The 21,609-nt window shown below is 58.7% G+C and overlaps 2 protein-coding genes across 32 annotated transcripts in view; one reads left to right on the top strand and one right to left on the bottom strand.

Moving 5' to 3' along the window:
- Positions 1 to 2,485: 2,485 nt before the first annotated feature.
- On the top strand, positions 2,486 to 20,866 carry PLIN4 (perilipin 4). Of its 25 annotated transcripts, none has more exons than XR_013531255.1 (9): positions 2,486 to 2,587; positions 2,684 to 2,751; positions 3,252 to 3,396; positions 4,303 to 4,361; positions 7,080 to 11,823; positions 13,285 to 13,472; positions 18,063 to 18,186; positions 18,274 to 18,360; positions 18,436 to 20,866. XR_013531255.1 is itself a non-coding variant. In XM_035286079.3 (9 exons), exons 2-9 carry the CDS (start codon positions 2,701 to 2,703, stop codon positions 18,611 to 18,613), a joined length of 5,481 nt encoding a protein of 1,826 aa, XP_035141970.3. In that variant the 5' UTR covers positions 2,486 to 2,587; positions 2,684 to 2,700; the 3' UTR covers positions 18,614 to 20,866. The 25 variants fall into 25 exon arrangements, 24 of the variants coding, with proteins under 24 accessions (XP_035141970.3, XP_078217697.1, XP_078217695.1 ...); XM_035286079.3 differs by having other exon boundaries at positions 18,158 to 18,186; XM_078361571.1 differs by lacking the exon at positions 18,063 to 18,186 and having other exon boundaries at positions 2,486 to 2,534; positions 4,306 to 4,361; positions 7,083 to 11,823.
- Positions 18,872 to 21,609, bottom strand: part of HDGFL2 (HDGF like 2) — a 30,767-nt gene continuing 28,029 nt past the window's right edge. For 3 of the 7 annotated variants that reach the window (XM_002761646.6, XM_078361589.1, XM_078361591.1), the window contains exon 16: positions 20,848 to 21,137. In XM_002761646.6, coding sequence (XP_002761692.6) covers positions 21,038 to 21,137 — 100 coding nt within the window. In that variant the 3' untranslated portion in view covers positions 20,848 to 21,037. Of the gene's footprint in view, positions 20,821 to 20,847; positions 21,138 to 21,609 lie in introns of those variants that run through there. The other 4 variants (XM_078361586.1, XM_078361587.1, XM_078361588.1 and 1 more) reach the window with 2 other exon arrangements.

The following is a 21,609-nucleotide window of genomic DNA, read 5'->3' as shown; positions in this document are numbered from 1 at the left end:
TCCCAGCACTTTGGGAGGCCGAGGCGGGTGGATCACGAGGTCAAGAGATCAAGACCATCCTGGTCAACAAGGTGAAACCCCATCTCTACTAAAAATGCAAAAATTAGCTGGGCACGGTGGCGCGTGCCTGTAGTCCCAGCTACTCGGGAGGCCGAGGCAGGAGAATTGCCTGAACCCAGGAGGCGGAGGTTGCAGTGAGCTGGGATCGCGCCATTGCACTCCAGCCTGGGTAATAACAGCGAAACTCCGTCTCAAAAAAAAAAAAAAAGTGCTGGGATTACAGATGTGAGCCACTTTGCCCAGCCCAGTAATTCATTTAACTTTTATTTAAAAATATTTTGGGGGGCCGGGCGCAGTGGCTCATGCCTGTAATCCCAGCACTTCGGGAGGCTGAGGCAGGCGGATCACCTGAGGTTGGTTCAGACCAGCCTGACCATCGTGGAGAAACCCCGTCTCTACTAAAAATACAAAATTAGCTGGGAGGGGTGCCCGCCTGTAGTCCCATATACTCGGGAGGCTGAGGCAGGAGAATCACTTAAACCCGGGAGGCAGAGGTTGCAGTGAGCTGAGATTGCGCCATTGCACTCAGCCTGGGCAACAAGAGCAAAACTCCGTCTTGGGAAAAAAAACCATAAATTTTGTAGATACGGGGTCTCACTATGTTGCCAGGCTGGTCTCAAACTCCTAGGCTCAAGCCAGTCCTCCGGCCTCCGCCTCCTAAATGCTGGGATTACAGGATGAGCCACAGCACCTGGCCTGAGCTATATATTTTTTACTGGGAGAAGGGATCAGGAAGGCCTCTTTGAGGAGATGCTCTCTGAGGAATGATCTGGAAGGAGGTGAGGGAAGCGGGGAAGGGTGCTGGAGGCAAAGGCCACCACCCACAGGAAGCCCTGAGGCGGCAAGTGGGGGCTCAGCAGCCACAGTCACATGTATTTTCGAGGGACTCCTCCGTCCTGGCATGTTGCAGGAGCTGTGAAGAGCCCCGTGGCTGGATCAGAGTGAGGAGAGGAGAGCAGGGTGGAGAAGGGGGCAAGGCAGGTGATACGGGGCCTAGTGCGCTGCAGGGAGGGGACTTGGGCTTCTACCCTGGGAAGGTGGGAGCTACAGAGGGTGGTAGGCAGAGGAGGGGCAGGTCCTGGCTGCAATGTTAATGGTCCCTTTTGTTTGTTCTCCCCACACACTGGGCTGTGGCCACCCTTTGGGAGGGGGAGGGGCACCCAGAGCTTTCCCAGCCATCCTCAGAGAGCACCGGCTGGGAGGAGAGGCTGGGGGACAACCCCTCTTCTGTTCCCCCACTGTTTGTCAAAGACAGTGTCGGCTCCAAGGAGACAGATGGCCTGGGAATCATCAGATCCTGTGGCTGGACCCTCCCTCCTCCCAGCCTGGTGCCCAGAGTCACCCATGGGGTGTGCCCTCCTGCCCCCAATAGCACAGGGCTAGGAACCCTGCCTCAAGGGCAGGCAGGAGGGGGACACAGCCCAGGGTGGGCATCATGGCCATTCCTCTGCCCGCCCACCCACAGTCAGGCCAGCACATAAGTTGGCTTCAGCATGCAGGTTCCGGGTCAGGGTTTGAACCCGGTCCTCACCATTTACAAGCACAGGGCGCCTTCTCCAGGAAGCCTCCCTGGGTTTTCCCAAGCCCCCCAGGACGGGTTTCCATTCCCAGGGTGCCCCCCAGCTCAGCTGTTGCTCCATCTTGGTCTGCATTTTGGTCCAAGTTCCTTTCGGAGAGTGATGGGTTCCCCTCCACACTGAGGACACCCCCCGTTTCTTGCTAAGACCCCGAGACCCCGCTTCTGCCTGGGTAGTGCGAAGGCAGTGTTTGTTCAGTCCATGACCTCATCTCGGGCTCATAACCACTCTGTTGCTCCATTGAACCAAACATGTATTAAGCACCGAATGTATGCTGGGCACTATTCAAGATGTGGGGCAGAGGACACCATATGGGAACCTGGAGGGGAGCATTTCAGGCAGAGGGAACGGCCCACGTGGAGGCCCTGAGGCAGATCCAGGCCTGGTGTGCTGGAGGCATGGCGAGGAGGCCCGTGTGGCTGGGATGAAGTGAGAGGAGGAGGAACCTGGGAGAGACGAGAGTGGGGAGGAAGCTGGATGTTATGGGACACAGTGCAGAGTATGAGAGGAAACTGAGGCACAAAGATGGTACTTGGCCAGGGCATCCTGGCATAGCAGGGATCTGAACTACACCCATCTTGTGGATGGAACTAGAGGCCAGATGACACACAGGCAGTCCCTCGGGGGCCCAGGAAGGGAGCCCAGCTGGCCCGTGAGTCACTCAGCCTGGTACAAGTCATGGGCAGGGAACAGGGGAAAGGTGCTGGGCCCGAGGCCCACGCTGGGTTGGGCAGGTGGCCACGTGACCACCCAGGCCGCCTCCCCCGGGCTCATTGGCTGCCTGCCCCTGCCAGCTGGGCCTGCGCCTGCCCCAGACCCTATAAGGCCAGGGAGCCGAGGGTAGAGCCAGCTGCCAGCTGGGCCAGTCCGTCCTCTGTAGGACCCTGAGCAGTCCAGGTGAGCGGGGCTGTAGCTGCCTCAGTGACACCAGGGTGAGGCCAGGCCTGCAGGTGGGTGTTGGGGCTGCTCAGGCTCTTGGCGGGGAGTGGGTGTGGGACAGGAGGCGTGAGAACCGCAATTCACACATCTTCTCTGCCCCCTTCCAGCTTCTCACGCTCTCACTATGTCTGCTCCGGATGAAGGGAGCCAGGGTCCCCCCAAACCCAAGGGCAAGGTAAAGAGAAGAAAGTGGGGGCAGATTCTTGCTGCGGCTCAGAAATGCCCCAGAGCCCAGGAAGACAAACTCCACAGTCCTGGGGGCTCGATTCTGGAGAGGGGCTTCACTGGTGGGCCTGGGAGGTCTCTGGGAGCCATGATGCCAACCTCTCCCTTCCTGACTCAAGCTGGAGGTGGGGGACCCATGCAGGGTGACCTTGGGCCGGCCTCAGCCCCACCTCTCTCTGAGCCTCAGTTTCCCCATCTGTACAATGGGGATCCTGGAAGGAAAAGGTCTTTGGAGATGGGGTAGATGATCTTTTCCTCTGTGTGAGGGAGGCAGGCTGTGTCTGCCCATTGCCCAGGTGCAGAAACTGAGGCTGAGTGAAACACTTTCCCGAGGTCACCCGGGAGCAAGGGGCTGGGGTGGTGCTGGGTTGATGGATGGATGGTTCCTCTGACCTCCATCCCTGCCAAGGCTTGGTCGGCTCATCCTGCATACCCCTCGCCCCCGTGCAGACCCTGGGCAGCTTCTTTGGGTCCCTGCCTGGCTTCAGCTCTGCCCGGAACCTGATGGCCAACGCACACAGCTCAGTGAGAGCCCGGTCAGCCGCGGACCCTGTGGGAGCTCCTACTGCCAAGGCTGCCCAACCACAGGCTCAAGGTGAGTGGCCGGCCTGGCGGAGGCTATGGGGGGGACTCTGCATGTGGACCCGGGAGAAGGAGCTCCCCAGGCAGGGACTTCCGGCCATCTGGGGAGCCTTACGTATTTGTCTGTGTTTTCTCATCAGATACTATGATATCTCGTACCAGATGGGGAAACTGAGGCATAAATGGGGGGATGAGTGGCCAAAGGTGGTGTAACCAGCCAAAGTGGTCTTTCGACCCAGCCTGTTTCCCTGCAGTGCCCCCCACTCAGTCCCTCTGTCATTTCTCCACTCTGCACCCCGTTTCTGATGTGCCATGGATCAGGCTGGGTGCTCTGCCTGTCTGAGCTCATCAGAGTGAGATCCAAGCTCCCTGGAAGGGGCAGCAGCTCTCCTGGGGTCACACAGCCTGGGGGCTCCCCAGCCTCCTGTGGCTCACCTTGGGCAATCAGGGACGGTGACAGGGAACCCAGGGTTGAGGCGGTTGCCCAAGCTGGGCCTCCCTCTGGGCCCAGAGCCCCAGGCAGCTGACTTCTGCTCCACATACCTCGGCCTGGCAACAGGCAGCAGGCAGCTGCGGCAGGGGCGGGGCTGGCCAGCCCTGACAAGGGGCTTCTCCCCCATCCCAGGCTATGTGAACCCCAGGACTCAGGGTGGGTGTCCGGCACCCAGCACAGGAAGCTCCATGGAGCCTTCTCCAGGGAACGGTGGCTCTGGGCTTGGGGGAGCCCCCAGCGGGGTTGTGGGGCGGGGGGTGACAGGTCTGGCTGGTAGCCGTGGATGTCACCTCCTGCTGTCCCTGGCAGGGTGGTTAAAACATTCCTGACCTTTCAGGCTGGGCCTGGCTATTGCACAATGGGTGGCCGAGTAGATGATTCTAACCTGTATCCCTCGCCCTCCCTGACTGGCCCATGTCTCCACAGTAGCTGCCCACCCAGAGCAGACGGCTCAATGGACGGAGGAGCTGAAGCCTTCGGGAAAGGTGAGAAGCATGGGCAGGGCAGGACTGATGTCGCAGGAACCCTTGGGGTACCCCTCCTGGGACATTTTTGTTCCTGCCATTTGCGGGGGCTGCTGTCGGCCTGAAGGAAGGCAGACAGCCTGGTGATTCCAGGTGGAGCTTCCCCTCTGAGCCTCTATTTCTGCATCTGTGAAATGGGTGTGGTGGCTGCCTCACTGTAAGCATGCAAGGCTGCAGACCACGCAGGGCTGTGCCTGGCACGGTGTGACTGAAGCGGCAGCAGCATGAGCACTTTCTTTCGGTTTTATTTTTTGAGACACAGTTTCACTGTTTCTCCCAGGCTGGACTGCAGTGGTGCAATCTTGGCTCACTGTAACCTCCGCATCCTGGGTTCCAGCAATTTTCCTGCCTCAGCCTCCCGAGTAGCTGGGATCACGGGTGCCTGCTACCATGCCCGGCTAATTTTTGTATTTTTAGTAGAGACAGGGTTTCAGCATGTTGGCCAGGCTGGTCTTGAACTCCTGACCTCCAGTGATCTACCTGCCTCGGCCTCCCAAAGTGCTGGGATTACAGGCGTGAGCCACCGTACCTGGCAAGAGGAGCTGTTTTAATCGGCATTTTCCAGACATGAGGATATTAGCTCAGACAGGGCATGTGGCTGGCCTAACGCCACACAGCACAGCGAGTGTCGGGCAGGAGAGGGTAAAAACCTGGGACCTGAACCTGGGTGTCTCCAGCTAGAGCTCAAGGTGCCCACCTGAGCCAAATCTAGTGGGGAGATGGGTTCTGAGGAAATAATTTCTGGGCTTTTCAACCTCAGTATTGTGGATACTTGGGGTTGGGTCACTCTCTGGGGTGGCCATCCTGGGCACTGCAAGGTGCTGAGCAGCGTCCCTGGCCCCCACCCACTCCCTGCCAGGAGCACCCCCAGCTGTGACACCCACAGATGCCTCCAGACATCACCGGGTGCCCCCTAAGGACACGACCACCCATTTGAGAGATACTGAAGTAAAGTAGCACCTTGGCATATGACTAATCCCTGCATTTTGGGAGCCCATGGTGAGCGGATCAGTTGAGCTCAGGAGTTCAAGACCACCCTGGCCAACATGGTGAAACCTCGTCTCTACAAAAATACAAAAATTAGCTGGGTGTGGTGGGTGCCTGTAATCCCAGCTACTCGGGAGGCCGAGGCAGGAAAATTGCTTGAACTCGGAGGCGGAGGTTGCCGTGAGCTGAGATCGTGCCACTGCATTCCAGCCTGAGTGACAGAGTGAGACACTGTCTCAAAAAAAAAAAAGCCCCTTATAGGTACACCTGAGTGTTGGAACTCCTAGACCATCATCGCCTCCACTCATTTGTTTGTTTTTATTTTTTTAATTATTACTATTTTTTTGAGACAGAGGTTTGCTCTGTCGCCCAGGTTGGAGTGCAATGGTGCAATCTCGGCTCGCTGCAACCTCTGCCTCTTGGGTTCAAGCGATTCTCCTGCCTCAGCCTCCTGAGTAGCTGGGATTACAGGAGCGTGTCATCATGCCCGGCTAATTTTTGTATTTTTAGTAGAGACAGGGTTTCACCATGTCGGTCAGGATGATCTCGAACTCCTGACCTCATGATCTGCCCACCTCGGCCTCCCAAAGTGCTGGGATTACAGGTGTGAGCCACCGTGCCCAGCTTGAATATACTATTATTTCTGAGACAGTCTCATTCTGTTGCCCAGGCTGGAGTGCAGTGGTACGATCACATCTCACTACAGCCTCAACCTCCTGGGCTCAAGCAATCCTCCCGCCCCAGCCTCCCAAGTAGCTGGGACTACAGGTGTGCACCACCACCTGGCCAACTGTTCAAATTTGGTAGGATCTGGGTCTGGGTCTGGTTTGGTTGCCCAGGCTGACCTTGAAGTCCTGGGCTCAAGCAGTCCTCTCGCCTTGGCCTCCTAACGTGCCAGGATTGCAGGCGTCAGCCATCACATCTGGCCTGGATATAATGAGGTTTTTTTTTTTTTTTTGAGATGGAGTTTTGCTCTTATTGCCCAGGCTGGAGTGCAGTGGTGTGATCTCGGCTCACCGCAACCTCCGCCTCCTGGGTTCAAGTGATTCTCCTGCCTCAGCCTTCTGAGTAGCTGTGATTAGAGGCATGCGCCACCACACCTGGCTAATTTCATATTTTTAGTAGAGACGGGCTTTCTCCATGTTGCCCACACTGGTCTTGAACTCCTGACCTCAGGTGATCTGCCTGTCTCAGCCTCCCAAAGTGCTGGGATTACAGCCATGAGCCACCCCACCCAGCCTGATGTAACAATTTTAATATGCAATTTGGTGTCCCTGGTGTCACTAGGACACCAGGCTCCGCATTTGCCATGACTGAAGAAAAAGCAAGAGGAACAGAAACGTGACAGTAGGACCTGCGCTGAGTCCAGGTCTGGAGACCTTGGCGTCCCAGATGTGCTAGTGCAGACGAGGCCTGCCTATTGCAGGGGAATGGAATGGGTGACAATGGAAGGTAGGCGCTGTGAGCTCATGAGGACTTCGTCCCTGAGAGTCAGGGTGCCACCCCACAGCCTGATGAATGTCTGGTTGACTGGGGTAGGGGTGAGAAGGAAGCAGCTTGCTCTTCAAGGACATGGGGCCTCTGGGTGCCTAGAGTTCCTTGCCCCAAAGCACACTAAGGGGCTGGGCTGGTGGACGTCAGGGTGGAGTGCTCCTCTCAGTCCTCCTCTTGATCACCTGTGTCCTTTCTCAGCAGGTGGTGTCCGGGGCCAAAGACCTGGTGTGTTCCAAGATGTCCAGGGCCAAGGACACTGTCTCCTCTGGGGTGGCCAGTGTGGTGGACGCGGCTAAGGGAGTGGTCCAGGGAGGGCTGGACACCACCCGGTCTGCACTGACAGGCACCAAGGAGGTGGTGTTCAGTGGGGTCACGGGGGCTGTGGATGTGGCTAAGGGCGCAGTCCAAGGGGGCCTGGACACCTCGAAGGCTGTCCTCACTGGCACCAAGGACACGGTGTCTGCTGGGCTCACAGGGGCAGTGAATGTGGCCAAAGGGACTGTCCAGACCGGGGTGGACACCTCCAAGACTGTGCTGACCGGCACCAAGGACACCGTCTGCAGTGGGGTGACCGGTGCTGTCAATGTGGCCAAAGGGACTGTCCAAGGGGGCCTGGACATGACACAGTCTGTCCTGACTGGCACTAAAGACGCTGTGTCCACGGGAGTCGCTGGGGCAGTGAACTTGGCCAAAGAAACCATTCAGACCGGCGTGGACAAAAGTAAGACTGTGCTGACCGGCACCAAGGACACCGTCTGCAGTGGGGTGACTGGCGCCATGACCATGGCCAAAGGGGCCGTCCAGACAGGCGTGGACACCACCAAGACCGTCCTAACTGGTACCAAAGACACTGTCTGCAGTGGGGTGAGCGGTGCCATGAACGTGGCCAAGGGGGCCGTCCAAGGGGGCCTGGACACCACCAAGTCTGTGGTCATGGGTACGAAAGACACAGTGTCCACCGGGCTCACAGGAGCAGCAAACGTGGCCAAGGGGGCCATGCAAACTGGACTCAATACAACCCAAAATATCGCAGCAGGTACCAAGGACACCGTCTGTAGTGGGGTGACTGGTGCCGTGAACTTGGCCAAAGGGGCCGTCCAGACAGGCGTGGACACCACCAAGACCGTCCTAACCGGTACCAAGGATACCGTCTGCAGTGGGGTGAGCGGTGCCGTGAACGTGGCCAAAGGGGCTGTCCAGACAGGCGTGGACACCACCAAGACCGTCCTAACCGGTACCAAGGACACCGTCTGCAGTGGGGTGACCGGTGCCGTGAATGTGGCCAAAGGGGCTGTGCAAACCGGACTGAAAACGACCCAAAATATCGCGACAGGTACAAAGAACACCGTTGGCAGTGGAGTGACCGGTGCCGTCAACGTGGCCAAGGCGGCCGTCCAGACGGGTGTAGACACGACCAAGACCGTGCTGACCGGCACCAAGGACACAGTGACTACTGGCCTCATGGGGGCGGTGAATGTCGCCAAAGGGACTGTCCAGACTGGCGTGGACACCTCCAAGATTGTGCTGACTGGCACCAAAGATGCTGTGTCCACTGGGCTCGCAGGGGCCGTGAATGTGGCCAAAGGGACCGTCCGGACCGGCATGGACACCACCAAGACTGTCTTAACCGGTACCAAGGACACTGTCTGCAGTGGGGTGAGCGGTACTGTGAACATGGCCAAGGGGGCTGTCGAGGGGGGCCTGGACACCACCAAGTCTGTGGTCATGGGTACGAAAGACACAGTGTCCACCGGGCTCATGGGGGCAGCGAACGTGGCCAAGGGGGCCATGCAAACTGGACTCAACACAACCCAAACTATCGCAGCAGGTACCAAGGACACCGTCTGCAGTGGGGTGACCGGTGCCGTGAACGTGGCCAAAGGGGCCGTCCAGACAGGTGTAGACACAGCCAAGACCGTCCTAACCGGTACCAAGGACACCGTCTGCAGTGGGGTGACCGGTGCCGTGAACGTGGCCAAAGGGACCGTCCAGACAGGTGTAGACACAGCCAAGACCGTGCTGACCGGCACCAAGGACACAGTGACTACTGGGCTCATGGGGGCAGTGAATGTTGCTAAAGGGACTGTCCAGACCGGCGTGGACACCTCCAAGACCGTGCTAACTGGTACCAAAAACACGGTCTGCAGTGGGGTGACCGGTGCCATGAACTTGGCCAAAGGAACCATTCATACTGGCATGGACACCACCAAGACTGTCCTAACTGGTACCAAAGACACTGTCTGCAGTGGGGTAACCGGTGCCGTGAACATGGCCAAGGGGGCCGTCCAGGGGGGCCTGGACACCACCAAGTCTGTGGTCCTGGGTACGAAAGACACAGTGTCCACCGGGCTCATGGGGGCAGCAAACGTGGCCAAGGGGGTCATGCAAACTGGACTCACCACAACCCAAACTATCGCAGCAGGTACCAAGGACACCGTCTGTAGCGGGGTAAGTGGTGCCATGAACGTGGCCAAAGGGGCCGTCCAGACAGGCGTGGACACCACCAAGACTGTCCTAACCGGTACCAAGGACACCGTCTGCAGTGGGGTGAGCAGTGCCGTGAATGTGGCCAAAGGGGCTGTGCAAACCGGACTGAAAACGACCCAAAATATCGCGACAAGTACAAAGAACACCGTTGGCAATGGAGTGACCGGTGCTGTCAACGTGGCCAAGGGGGCCGTCCAGACGGGTGTAGACACGACCAAGACCGTGCTGACCGGTACCAAGGACACAGTGACTACTGGCCTCATGGGGGCGGTGAATGTCGCCAAAGGGACTGTCCAGACTGGCGTGGACACCTCCAAGACCGTGCTGACTGGCACCAAAGATGCTGTGTCCACTGGGCTCACAGGGGCCGTGAATGTGGCCAAAGGGACCATCCAGACCGGCATGGACACCACCAAGACCATCCTAACTGGTACCAAGGACACTGTCTGCAGTGGGGTGACCGGTGCCGTGAACATGGCCAAGGGGGCTGTCGAGGGGGGCCTGGACACCACCAAGTCTGTGGTCATGGGTACGAAAGACACAGTGTCCACCGGGCTCACGGGGGCAGCGAACGTGGCCAAGGGGGCCATGCAAACTGGACTCAACACGACCCAAACTCTCGCAGCAGGTACCAAGGACACCGTCTGCAGTGGGGTGACCGGTGCCGTGAACATGGCCAAAGGGACCGTCCAGACAGGTGTAGACACAGCCAAGACCGTGCTGACCGGCACCAAGGACACAGTGACTACTGGCCTCATGGGGGCAGTGAATGTTGCTAAAGGGACTGTCCAGACCGGCGTGGACACCTCCAAGACCGTGCTAACTGGTACCAAAAACACGGTCTGCAGTGGGGTGACCGGTGCCATGAACTTGGCCAAAGGAACCATTCATACTGGCATGGACACCACCAAGACCGTCCTAACTGGTACCAAAGACACTGTCTGCAGTGGGGTAACCGGTGCCGTGAACATGGCCAAGGGGGCAGTCCAGGGGGGCCTGGACACCACCAAGTCTGTGGTCCTGGGTACGAAAGACACAGTGTCCACCGGGCTCACAGGAGCAGCAAACGTGGCCAAGGGGGCCATGCAAACTGGACTCAATACAACCCAAACTATCGCAGCAGGTACCAAGGACACCGTCTGTAGTGGGGTGACCGGTGCCGTGAACGTGGCCAAAGGGGCCGTCCAGACAGGCATGGACACCACCAAGACCGTCCTAACCGGTACCAAGGACACCGTCTGCAGTGGGGTGACCGGTGCCATGAATGTGGCCAAAGGGGCTGTGCAAACCGGACTGAAAACGACCCAAAATATCGCGACAGGTACAAAGAACACCGTTGGCAGTGGAGTGACCGGTGCCGTCAACGTGGCCAAGGGGGCCGTCCAGACGGGTGTAGACACGACCAAGACCGTGCTGACCGGCACCAAGGACACAGTGACTACTGGCCTCATGGGGGCGGTGAATGTCGCCAAAGGGACTGTCCAGACTGGCGTGGACACCTCCAAGACCGTGCTGACTGGCACCAAAGATGCTGTGTCCACTGGGCTCACAGGGGCCGTGAATGTGGCCAAAGGGACCATCCGGACCGGCATCGACACCACTAAGACCGTCCTAACTGGTACCAAGGACACTGTCTGCAGTGGGGTGACCGGTGCCATGAACATGGCCAAAGGGGCCGTCCAGACAGGTGTGGACACCACCAAGACCGTCCTAACTGGTACCAAGGACACAGTCTGCAGTGGGGTTACCGGTGCCACCAGTGTGGCCAAAGGGGCTGTCGAGGGGGCCCTGGACACAACAAAGTCTGTCCTGACTGGCACTAAAGACGCTGTGTCCACTGGGCTCACAGGGGCAGTGAACTTGGCCAAAGGGACTGTCCAGACTGGTGTGGACACCTCCAAGACTGTGGTCACGGGTACCAAGGACACCATCTGCACTGGGGTCACTGGTGCTGTGAGCATGGCCAAAGGGGCCATCCAGGGGGGCCTGGACACCACCAAGACGGTGCTGACCGGAACCAAAGACGCAGTGTCCACTGGGCTCATGGGGTCAGGGAATGTGGTGACAGGGGCCATCCACACTGGCCTCAGCACCTTCCAAAATTGGCTGCCTAGTACCCAGACCACCTCCTGGGGTGGACTCACCAGTTCCAGGACCACGGACAGTGGTGGGGAGCAGACTGCCCCGAGCCCCGGAGAGGCCCAGTTCTCTGGCGTTTCCAGGCCCCCAGATGTGCTCACAGAAGGCTTGGAGCCTGCCTGGGAAGCCACAGCCACTGCCGAGGGCCTTGCACCTGATGTGGCCACGTTCACCCAAGGGGCCGCCCCAGGCAGGGATGACACGGGGCCCTTGGCCACCACACACGGCCCCGAAGAAGCCCTGCACTTGGCAATGCTGCAAGATGAGTTGGAGGGGCTAGGTGACATCTTCTACCCCATGAATGCGGAAGAGCAAGGTGAGGAGATGCCTGGGTTCCTGGGTCCCTGAGGCAGGTACAGCTACTAGGGGGCCCTTGACTTTTTTTTTTTTTTTTTTTTTGAGATGGAATTTCAGTCTTCGCTCAGGCTGGAGTGCAGTGGAGCAATCTTGGCTCACTGCAACCTCTGCCTCAGCCTCCCAAGTAGCTGGGATTTCAAGCACGTACCACCACACCCGGCTAACTTTTTGTGTATTTTTGGTAGAGATGGGGTTTCTCCATGTTGGTCAGACTGGTCTCGAACTCCTGACCTTAGGTGACCTGCCTGCCTCAGCTTCCCAAAGTGTTGGGATTACAGGCGTGAGCCACCGCGCCCAGCCAGCCCTTAACTTAAATGCTTTTTTTTTTTTTTTTTTTTTTTTTTTATTTGGTTTACTTCAGACGGGGATCTCACTATGTTGAGGAGGCTGGTCCTGGGTTCAAACGATCCTCCTGCCTTGGCCTCCCAAAATGTTGGGATTACATGCAAGAGTGCCCAGCCCTTTTTCCTTTTTTTTAGAGAAAAGGTCTTATTCTGTCGTCCATACTGGAGGGCAGTGGTGTGTTCACAGCCTGCTACAGCCTCAACCTCCTGGGCTCAAGTGATCCCACTGCTTCAGCCTCTCCAGTATCTAGGACCGCCATGCCCAGCTATGTACAGCTATGTATTTTAGGTAGAGACGGGTCTCCCTATGCTGCCCAGGCTGGTCTCAAACTCCTGGGTTCAAGCATTTCTCTGGCCTCAGACTCCCAAAGTGCCAAGATCACAGGCATGCACCACCACACCACACCCAGTTTTCTTTTTATTTTTGAGACAGTCTCACTGTTCTCACCCATGCTGGGGTGCAGTGGCCGTGCTGACTCAGTGTGGCCTCTGTGCTTTCCGGGTTGAAGTGATTCTCCTGTCTCAGCCTCCTTAGTAGCTGGGACTACAGGCGTGCGCCACCACATTCAGAAAATTTTTGTATTTTTTAGTAGAAATGGGGTTTCACCATATTGGACAGGCTGGTCTCAAACTCCTGACCTTGTGATCCACCTGCCTTGAACTCCCAAAGTGCTGAGATTACAGGCACGCGCCACTGCCTGGTCTTTTTTGTATTTTTAGTAGAGACAGGGTTTCACCATGTTGGCCAGGCTGGTCTGACTCCTGACCTCATGATCGATCCGCCCACCCACCCGCCTTGGCCTCCCAAAAGGCTGGGATTACAGGCATGAGCGATCATGCCTGGCTTCACTTGACTTTTATAAAGCCCAAGCCCTGGCCGGATGTGGTGGCTCCCGTCTGTAATCCAGGCGCTTTGGAGGCCAAGGCAGGCGGATCACCTGAGGTGGGAAGTTCAAGACCAGCCTGAGCAACATGGTGAAAACCCATCTTTTAAAAAAAATAAATAAATAATCAAAATCAAGCCCAAGCCCCAACACCCTGAGGGGCTCCTGACAGTAGCATGTCTTCCTTTCCAGCTCAGCTGGCTGCCTCCCAGCCCGGGCCAAAGGTGCTGTCAGCCGAACAGGGGAGCTACTTTGTTCGTTTGGGTGACCTGGCTCCCAGCTTCCGCCAGCGGGCATTTGAACACGCAGTGAGCCACCTGCAGCATGGCCAGTTCCAAGCCAGGGACACTCTGGCCCAGCTCCACGACTGCTTCAAGCTGGTAAGAGCTTCCCCCTACTGCTGCCCCTGCCCCAGGGCACTTTGTAGAACTCCCGCCTGGGACTCCCCCGGCTGCACGTACCTACTGAGCACCTAGGAGATGATGTCCCTCAGTGTTACCAACGGCCATGGCTCTGCACTCTTGGGGCTTGTGTCCTGGCGAGGTGGGCAGAGCTAGATCAGATCCTTAAAGACAGCGGGTAGGCCGGGCGCAGTGGCTCAAGCCTGTAATCTCAGCATATTGGGAGGCCGAGGAGGGTGGATCACGAGGTCAAGAGATCAAGACCATCCTGGCCAACAGGCTGAAAGCTCGTCTCTACTGAGAATACAAATATTAGCTGGGAGCGGTGGCGCGCGCTTGTAGTCCCAGCTACTTGGGAGGCTGAGGCAGGAGAATCACTTGAACCCAGGAGGTAGACGTTGCAGTGAGCCAAGAACGCGCCACTGCACTCCAGCCTGGGCAACAGAGCAAATCTGTCTCAAAAAAGTCCAAGGCAGGGGACACAAAGATGGCAAAACAGTCTGTGTGCAGAGGGGGATGTGGGCTGGGCAGGAAGGCCATTCCCCCTGGGCGCTGTCCTGACCAATGGGGAGACAGTTGTGTAAAGCCCCCAGGAAGGCAGCGACAGCAGGAAAGGAAGCTACCGAGGTGGAGGGGGCAGCTCGGTTGTTCCGGGAGCAGAAAGGCGGTGCTGTGGCTGGGGCAGATGATGCTGGGATGGCATCCAAGGGGCCCACAGGGCATGGGGCCGCAGTGCACATGGGGAAGGACCCAGCACAAGACCTGTTGACCCCACAGGTGACATTAGCCCATATCCGGGGACATCTGTGGTTGTGACATTGAATCAGATGGCATCCAGGGGTCGGGTACCCTGACCAGAGTGGTCCTCCCCTCCCCCTGGCTCCACTCTCCTCCTTTGGCCTAGGGTCCCCCGCTTGGCAGTGTGGATGTTGGAGCCGGATGATTCTCGGGGGTGGGGTCATCCCGGTCACTGCAGGGAGCTGAGATTCATCCCTGGCCTCCAGTTTTCCCCTCCCCAGTCCTGAGGGCCTGAGTTTCCTCTAGAAGCTGTGGTTTGTCCCTTGAGGGCAGAATCTCACAGGACTGCTATAGGGTTTGTTTTTTTTTGGAGACAGGGTCTTGTTTGGCCACCAGGCTGGAGTTCAGTGGCTTGATCGTGGCTCACTGTAGCTTCATCCCACTGGGCTCGAGATCCTCACACCTCAACCTCCCCAGTGGCTGGGAAAACCGGCATGCACCACCACGCCCAGCTAATTTTTTAAATGTTTATTTTTAATAGAGATGGGGTTTTCCCATGTTGGTCAGGCTGGTCTCAAACTCCTGACTTCTGGTGATCCACCCGCCTCGGCCTCCCAAAGTGCTGGGATTACAGGCGTGAGCCACTGCGCCTGGAATTTTTTTTTTTGGGGAGGGGATGGAGTCTTGCATCTCAAGATGTATGCAGGCACACTATCTCCGCTCACTGCAACCTCAGCCTCCTGGGTTCAAGCAATGCTCTGCCTCAGCGTCCCAAGTACCTGGGATTACAGGCATGTAGAGACGGGGTTTCACCATCTTGGCCAGGATGGTCTTGAACTCCTGACCCTGTGATCCCAAAGTGCTGGGATTACACGCATTCAGCCACCGTGCCCCGCCTGTTTTATTTTTCACTAGATAGATTTTGCTATGTTGCCCAGTCTGGTCTTAAACTCCTGGGCTCACGTGATCCTCCTGCCTCAGCTGCCCCAGTAGCTGGGACCAAAGGTACTAACCCTAACCCAGTTAATTTAAATTTTTTGTAGAGATTGGGTCTCCCTATATGGCCCAGGGTGGTCTTGAGCTCCTGGCCTCCAGCAATCCTCTTGGCTCGGCCTCCCAAAGTCCTGGGATGACATGATGAGCCACTGTGCCCAGCAGTCAGTCCCCCCCCGCCCAGACAGTTTCAGTTTGTTGCCCAGGCTGGAGTGCAGTGGCATGGTCTCAGCTCACTGCAACCTCCGCCTCCCGGGTTCAAGCGATTCTCATACTTCAGCCTCCCATGTAGCTGAGATTACAGGCGTGCCCCACCACACCTGGCTGATTTTTTATGTATATTTTAGTAGAGATAGAGTTTTATCATGTTACCCAGGCTGGTCTCGAACTCCTGACCTCAGGCAATCTGCCCATCCTGGCCTCCCAAAATGCTGGGATGACAGGCGTGAGCCACCGAATCCTGCAGCCACAGGTTTCACATGTTGGTGGATGGCAGTCCCATCCCATTGGCCGTGAGAAACCTCGAGATGCTGCCCCGAGGCAGGATTCCTGGGTGCAGCCCAGGCCAAGGTGTTTTTCAGTTGACGCCCAGGGGGTCTATGACAAACCACAGTTTGAGGGTCTAACCCAGGGTTCTCAGTGAGGATGACCTGCCCCCAGGGGACATTAGTCCATATCTGGGGACATCTGTGGTTGTCACAACTGGGGGAAGCCCGTAGGTGGAGAGGGGGCGGAGGCCAGGAATGCTGCTCAGCGCCCTGCAGTGTCCACAGTGGCCCCACCCCAGAGATCAATGTGGCCCCGGTGTCCACAGTGCTAAGGGCAAGCTCGTCCTGGGGACCCTCCAGACACTCCACGTCACTGCGGCCACCCCCAGGTGCACAGTCCTGCTGCCTCTCCAGCACATGGGACAACGGTACACTTAGAAGGTGTTTCCCAAACGCTGGAACGGGGGGCAGGGGGGAGGGCACACCCTCAGGGCGCATGGCAAGCAGCTCATCACAAAGCTTTTTCCACCTTTCTTGTGTTTTTGGAACAGTCTCTGTCCACCAGGCACGATCTCGGCTCAGTGCAACCTCCACTTCCTGGGTTAAAGCGATTCTCCTGCCCCAGCCTCCCGATCAGCTGGGACTACAGGCGTGCGCCACCATGCCTAGCTGATTTTTGTATTTTTAATAGAGACGGGGTTTCGCCATGTTGGTCAGGCTGGTCATGAAGTCCAGGCCTCAGGTGACCCGCCCACCTCGGCCTCCCACAGTGTTGGGATAACAGGCATGAGCCCCTGCCCCCGGCCCATTTCTCCACCTTTCAATCCTCACAGCAAACTAGGTTCAGCCAGAAATCAGCCCAGGGGCTTTTTAGAAGGACACAGAGGCCACCAGGAAGAGCAGAGCTCTGCTCAGGGCCACGTGCGAAGGATGCTGGGCTGGGAAAAGGGATGTGCGGTGACTTCCCACTATTCCCGTAAGTGCTAGTGAAGGCCCTGGAGATCCCAAGAACCAGTCCTGCCCTCAAGGGGGACGATGTAGTCGGGGGACAATCCGTGAATGCGCACGGGGCGCTGGACAATGCCTGGAAAGGTGGAGAATGTGTCAGGATAAGGAAGTGGCAGTGCTGGGATGATCACCCGGAAGAGGGGACGCTCGAGGTCAGGTCTAGATGACGGCGAGAGCGCATCAGAATGGGCACTGTTATCTGAGCAGAGGGCACAGCCCGTGCAAAGACCCTGGGGCAGCAGGACTGTGCCCAGCGTGTTGGTGGAACAGCCAGGAGGCCTGGGTGGCTGGAGCAGAGTGAGGAGGGGGCTGGCCTGGTTGGACAGGACCTGGCTTCAACCAGGATGGGAGCCCTGGAGTGCTCTGGGCAGAGGAGTGGCCTGATCCAGGGTGGGTTTCATTTAAGAGGATTGCCCTGCTAGGGATGTCAGGCCACCGGGTGGGGGAAAGGGCCAGAAGCCAGATCGGTGCTGCTGGGCCTGAGGAGTCATGCTGTGGTGGTGAGAAATAGCTGGGCTCTGGGTGTTTCCAACTCAGGGCTGCCCGGGTCTGCTGTAGGAGGTGAGGGAGAGATGACCCCAGGAGACCCGTTAGGTTTGTAACCTGAGAAGATAAGGAAATCGGGGGTGCTTAGGGGATGCCAGGCGGGTTGCAGAGTGGACATTAGGAACCTGGGCTTGGACAGGGCAACTAGAGATGCCTGGTGGCCACCCAGGGCACGCGTCCAAATATGTGGCTGGCTTAAGGTCTCCAGCGACGGCGGGGCGAGGGCTGGGAGGGCGACGGCAGTCTGGAGTGGACATTTTGGCTGTGTGCAGCACCCCCACCAGCCGTTTCGATGACAAGGACAACTGGGCCCTGTGGACAGGGTGGCAGCGGGTGCCATGTGCTGGGGACACTGCACGAGGACAGAGTCCTGAGAGTTCCCGCCCCAGGGGCAGAAAAACAGAAAGTAAATGAACACCCACCGTGCCTTCAGACAGTGCCGTGTCCCTGAGGACAGGAACAATTGTGACAAGGAGGGACTGGGGCTGAGCAGGCAGGAAAGGCTTCGCCAAGGGTCCCCAGAAGCTGAGGTGGAAAGCAGGCCTTGTGCAAGGCTCTGGGCTGAGCGGGCAGTGTGGGCAGAGGCCCTGGGGCAGGAGCCTGGCGGAGTGGTCAGAGGGCAGTGGAGACAGCATTGGGGTGCGGGTGGGAGATGACGACAGAGGCGTCCCAGGGGCCACCCCAGCAAGGCCATGGTGAGGAGCTGGGTGTCATAACAGCACTGGGGAGTCACGGGAGGGTTTAGGACAGAGGAGTGACATGATCCCATGGATGCTGTGTTATGTGCGCTCCCTAGTGACCCCATGGGGAAGTTTGAACTACTGCCGCCTCCTCTGAGACAGCACGCCCACCGTGGCACAACTGACTTGGAACTCATGGCCTTGCCCCCAGGCCACAGGACATGCTGAAGCCAGGACTCTGTATGCACCTAAGTCCCTGAGGGGTGAGGGGATATTGTGAAAGGTCATTGCCAAGAAGCCATCATCTCCCCACTGGACTCTCTCCAGATTCAGAAGGCCCAGCCGCCTCCGGAAGGGCAGCCGTGTTTGGACCAGGGCTCCGGTGCCAGCATGGAGGATGCTGCTGTCCAGGAGGTGGGTCTGGCACAGGGCTGGGGTCCCCCCACCCTGCCCGTGGGTCTCCACTCACCTTGCACCGTCCTCCCACAGGAGCAGGATCCTGGGGCTCTGTCCAGGGTCTGCAGCCTCCTCCCGCAGCTGCACCGGGCTTACAGCGGCCTGGCCTCCAGCCTCCAGGGCCTGCCCGCCGAGCTCCAGCAGCCAGTGGGGCGGGCGAGGCACAGCCTCTGCGAGCTCTACAGCGTGGTGGCCTCGGCGGGCTCTCTAAAGGAGCTGCACGCAGAGCACCTGGGACAGAGCCTTGAGGATGTGCAGAAGGCGTGGCAGGGGCTGGAGCAGCTACTGGAGGGTGTGCAGCACAACCCCCCACTCAGCTGGCTGGTGGGGCCCTTCGCCTTGCCCCCTGGCGGGCAGCAGCTGTAGGAGCCTGCAGGCCCCACGTTGGGCCACCCAGCTCTGCCTAGGGTGGATCCGCCTCAGAACCTTCTCCCCAGCCCTAGACCCTCGGGGCTGCAGCTGGCTGGGCACTAAAGGGCTGTGGAGGGTCACCTGAGCTGAGCCACCCTTGCCCTGCTCCAGGCTGCCCACACCTTCCACCTCCTGTCCAGTAATGCCAGCCCCGTTCCCAGCCTAGGAGCCCAGCGTCACTCACAGTTCCAGCCAAGAGCCTTCCCTCGGAGGCCTGGAGCGGGTACGGCAATTAGAAAAGAGAAAGTGCGCAGAGCCTAGGATTGCATCCCTTTGCCCCCAGCAATGCTTTTATATCTAGGGGGGCTCTTGCGGCCCCCCGCCAGCTACCAGCGGCTCGTGCACTGCTGTGGCCGCACTCTGTCCCTGCACTCAAAGCAGGTCCTCAGACCTTAGCACACCTTGAGGGTCTTAACCACATTCCCTGGTACTAGAAGATACTAGAAAATGCCAAAATGCCACCGTCATCCCAAGGCAGGCTACTACTGTCTCTGTTGACCCCCGGTGTGGCCTCATGACAGGGACAAAGCTGCTAGGAAACACAGCAGCCAGAATGGGGGCTTTGCACCGGCCTGACTTGGGATTGTGTGATTTGCAGGGCATGGGGGGGATGCAAAAACCAGCAAACAGGCTGCCCCTGCCCCAAGGCTCCTGCCCCTGCCCCTGCCCATGCCCCAAGGCTCCTGCCCCTGCCCCAAGGCTCCTGGGGAGGCTGGGCCCAGCAGCTGCCACTGGAGAACACAGACAAAGTGTTTCCCAGCCAGGACCAGCTGTGGAGGCCGTGTGCTGGTGGTGCAGCCCCTCGTCCCTGTACACTCCCCGCAGGGCTTCAGGGCAGCATAAGCACTGGGCTGCAGAGGAAGCGGGGCCAGGGAAGCTGAGGGTATCAGAGACACTGGCGGCGGCAGACCCACCTGCCTGGCAAGCTGCCCGACCCTGGGCTCGCCGGCTGGCACAGGCCATGAAGGCTGGCAGGCTCGGCCCGGGTGGGGTGTGAGAAGCGCCCTGTGCTGCGCTCAGTCCCGTAGGGAGGAGCCATTCAGCCCGGCCTCCCCAGGAAGCCGCAGCCCCACTCACCAACTCTGTAAGAGAACTCTCCCTTCTGCCCTCTGCAAATCACGCAGTCCCAAGTCCAGGAACCCCAGACCTGGGGGGAGGCAGGATGGCGGGACTGCTGGCCCCCAGGGGTCACTGTGCGTACCAAAGGCCATGGCATTCGGCTCAGCTCTGAACGGGGGAAGCTGGCACGGCAGAAACAGCCCCAAGTCCCATGAGAGGATCAGGAGCCGCCTTCAGCCTTCCCTCCTCAGCCTCTGACACCCATGGCCATGGGAGGCCAGGATGCCGGGCACAGCTGTTTGCAGCCATCAGGCACAGTGACTGGCGCTAACATCCGGCCCACCAAGCCTGGAGCCAGGGCAGGGGCAGTCCCTTCCTGCCGCACCACTGCCTGATTCTTGCTGGGACGGAGGCGACTCGGCCACTGTGAGCAGGAGCACAAACACGAGAAGCCACTGTGGAATGAGCAACTTCGGTGCATGGTGGGACCGGCCGTGCCCACATGACAGCCCCTTAGGCAGAGGAAGATTTGTCCAAAGTCACACAGCGTGAGTGACACAGCCGTGGTGAGTCGAAGCTGGCCCCCAAGGCCCACACACCCTGAACGCTGGAGACCATGGACTCCTAGCAGTGGCTCTTAAGGAAGGCATGGTTTCTGCCTTCTCTACCCCTGCCCTGCTCACGGTGGGGTGGGGGTGGGGGTGGGGCAGGGGGTGGGGGTGGCACAAGGCTGAGAGGCCCTGGTTTCTCCCTCTTGGCTGCTGGGAAGGGCTTGCTACCCACCCCCCACCACCACCACTGGCCTTCCGGGATGGGGCTGGGCCGGGTGGGCCCAGAGCACCTTTCAGTTGCTTCACACGGTGGCCCGATGGCTCAACCCAGTCCCCAAACAGGCGCAGTGATGTTGCCAACTGCTCCCACACTTGGGCCCCTGCTGCACCAGCACTGCTAGAAAACCAAAGCCAATAAAAATGATTTCTGTTTCATTAAAAAACCCTTTATCATCATTTCATGGTGCTTGGAAATCACAGAAATTAGGCAGAAAAAAAAACCCAAGGGACCAAATACAAACAGCACGGCGCTTCCCCACAGTTCTCGCTCTGCTCTCCCGCCAGCCAGGGAAGGAGACGGGCAGCCTGCGGCAGGCTGAGCTGGGGCCCTTGGCTCAGCTCTCCTCGTCCAGGGCCTCCGAGTCCCCCCGCGCCCTCTCGGGCTCCGGCCGGCTGCTCCCAGGCCTGTCCAGGTCAGGGCCCTCCCGCGGGCTGCTGGTGGGAACAGCGAAGGCAGTGTGAGAACACCCTGCCCTGCCCCATCTGTGGGGCAGTCAGGTGAGGACAGGCCCGGAGGAGTGTGCCCCGTTTGTGGCACCTGGGGCTCGAGTACCACCCTATCTGCCTGTCTTCTGCCACTAGAGACCACAAACATCTCCGGGGTCCCCAGGCTGGACCATCCAGGCCCAGCACAGGGCAGCTGCTGGGTAAGTGAGGAACTCCACACCTTGTGCCAGACAGCGGGCCATGGTGATGGGCACTGGCACCGTCAGATGGCCAGGGGTCTGTGGCCAGAAGCCACCTTCCCAGGAGGCTGGGTGCAGGCAGCTCACAGCCCTGGAGCTGCCTCGGTGGGAGGTCCCTGAATCGGGGTAATATGCCTGGAACCCTTCCCAGAGGGACCGGCCAGGAGCAACGGCTGGGACACAGGGTGCACGTCATGCCGTAGCCTCTCAGGAGGCTGCAC

Source organism: Callithrix jacchus, chromosome 22 (assembly GCF_049354715.1).
Source record: "Callithrix jacchus isolate 240 chromosome 22, calJac240_pri, whole genome shotgun sequence".
In the NCBI taxonomy this organism is placed as follows: domain Eukaryota; kingdom Metazoa; phylum Chordata; class Mammalia; order Primates; family Cebidae; genus Callithrix; species Callithrix jacchus.
This window is presented reverse-complemented; position numbering and strand designations above follow the sequence as displayed.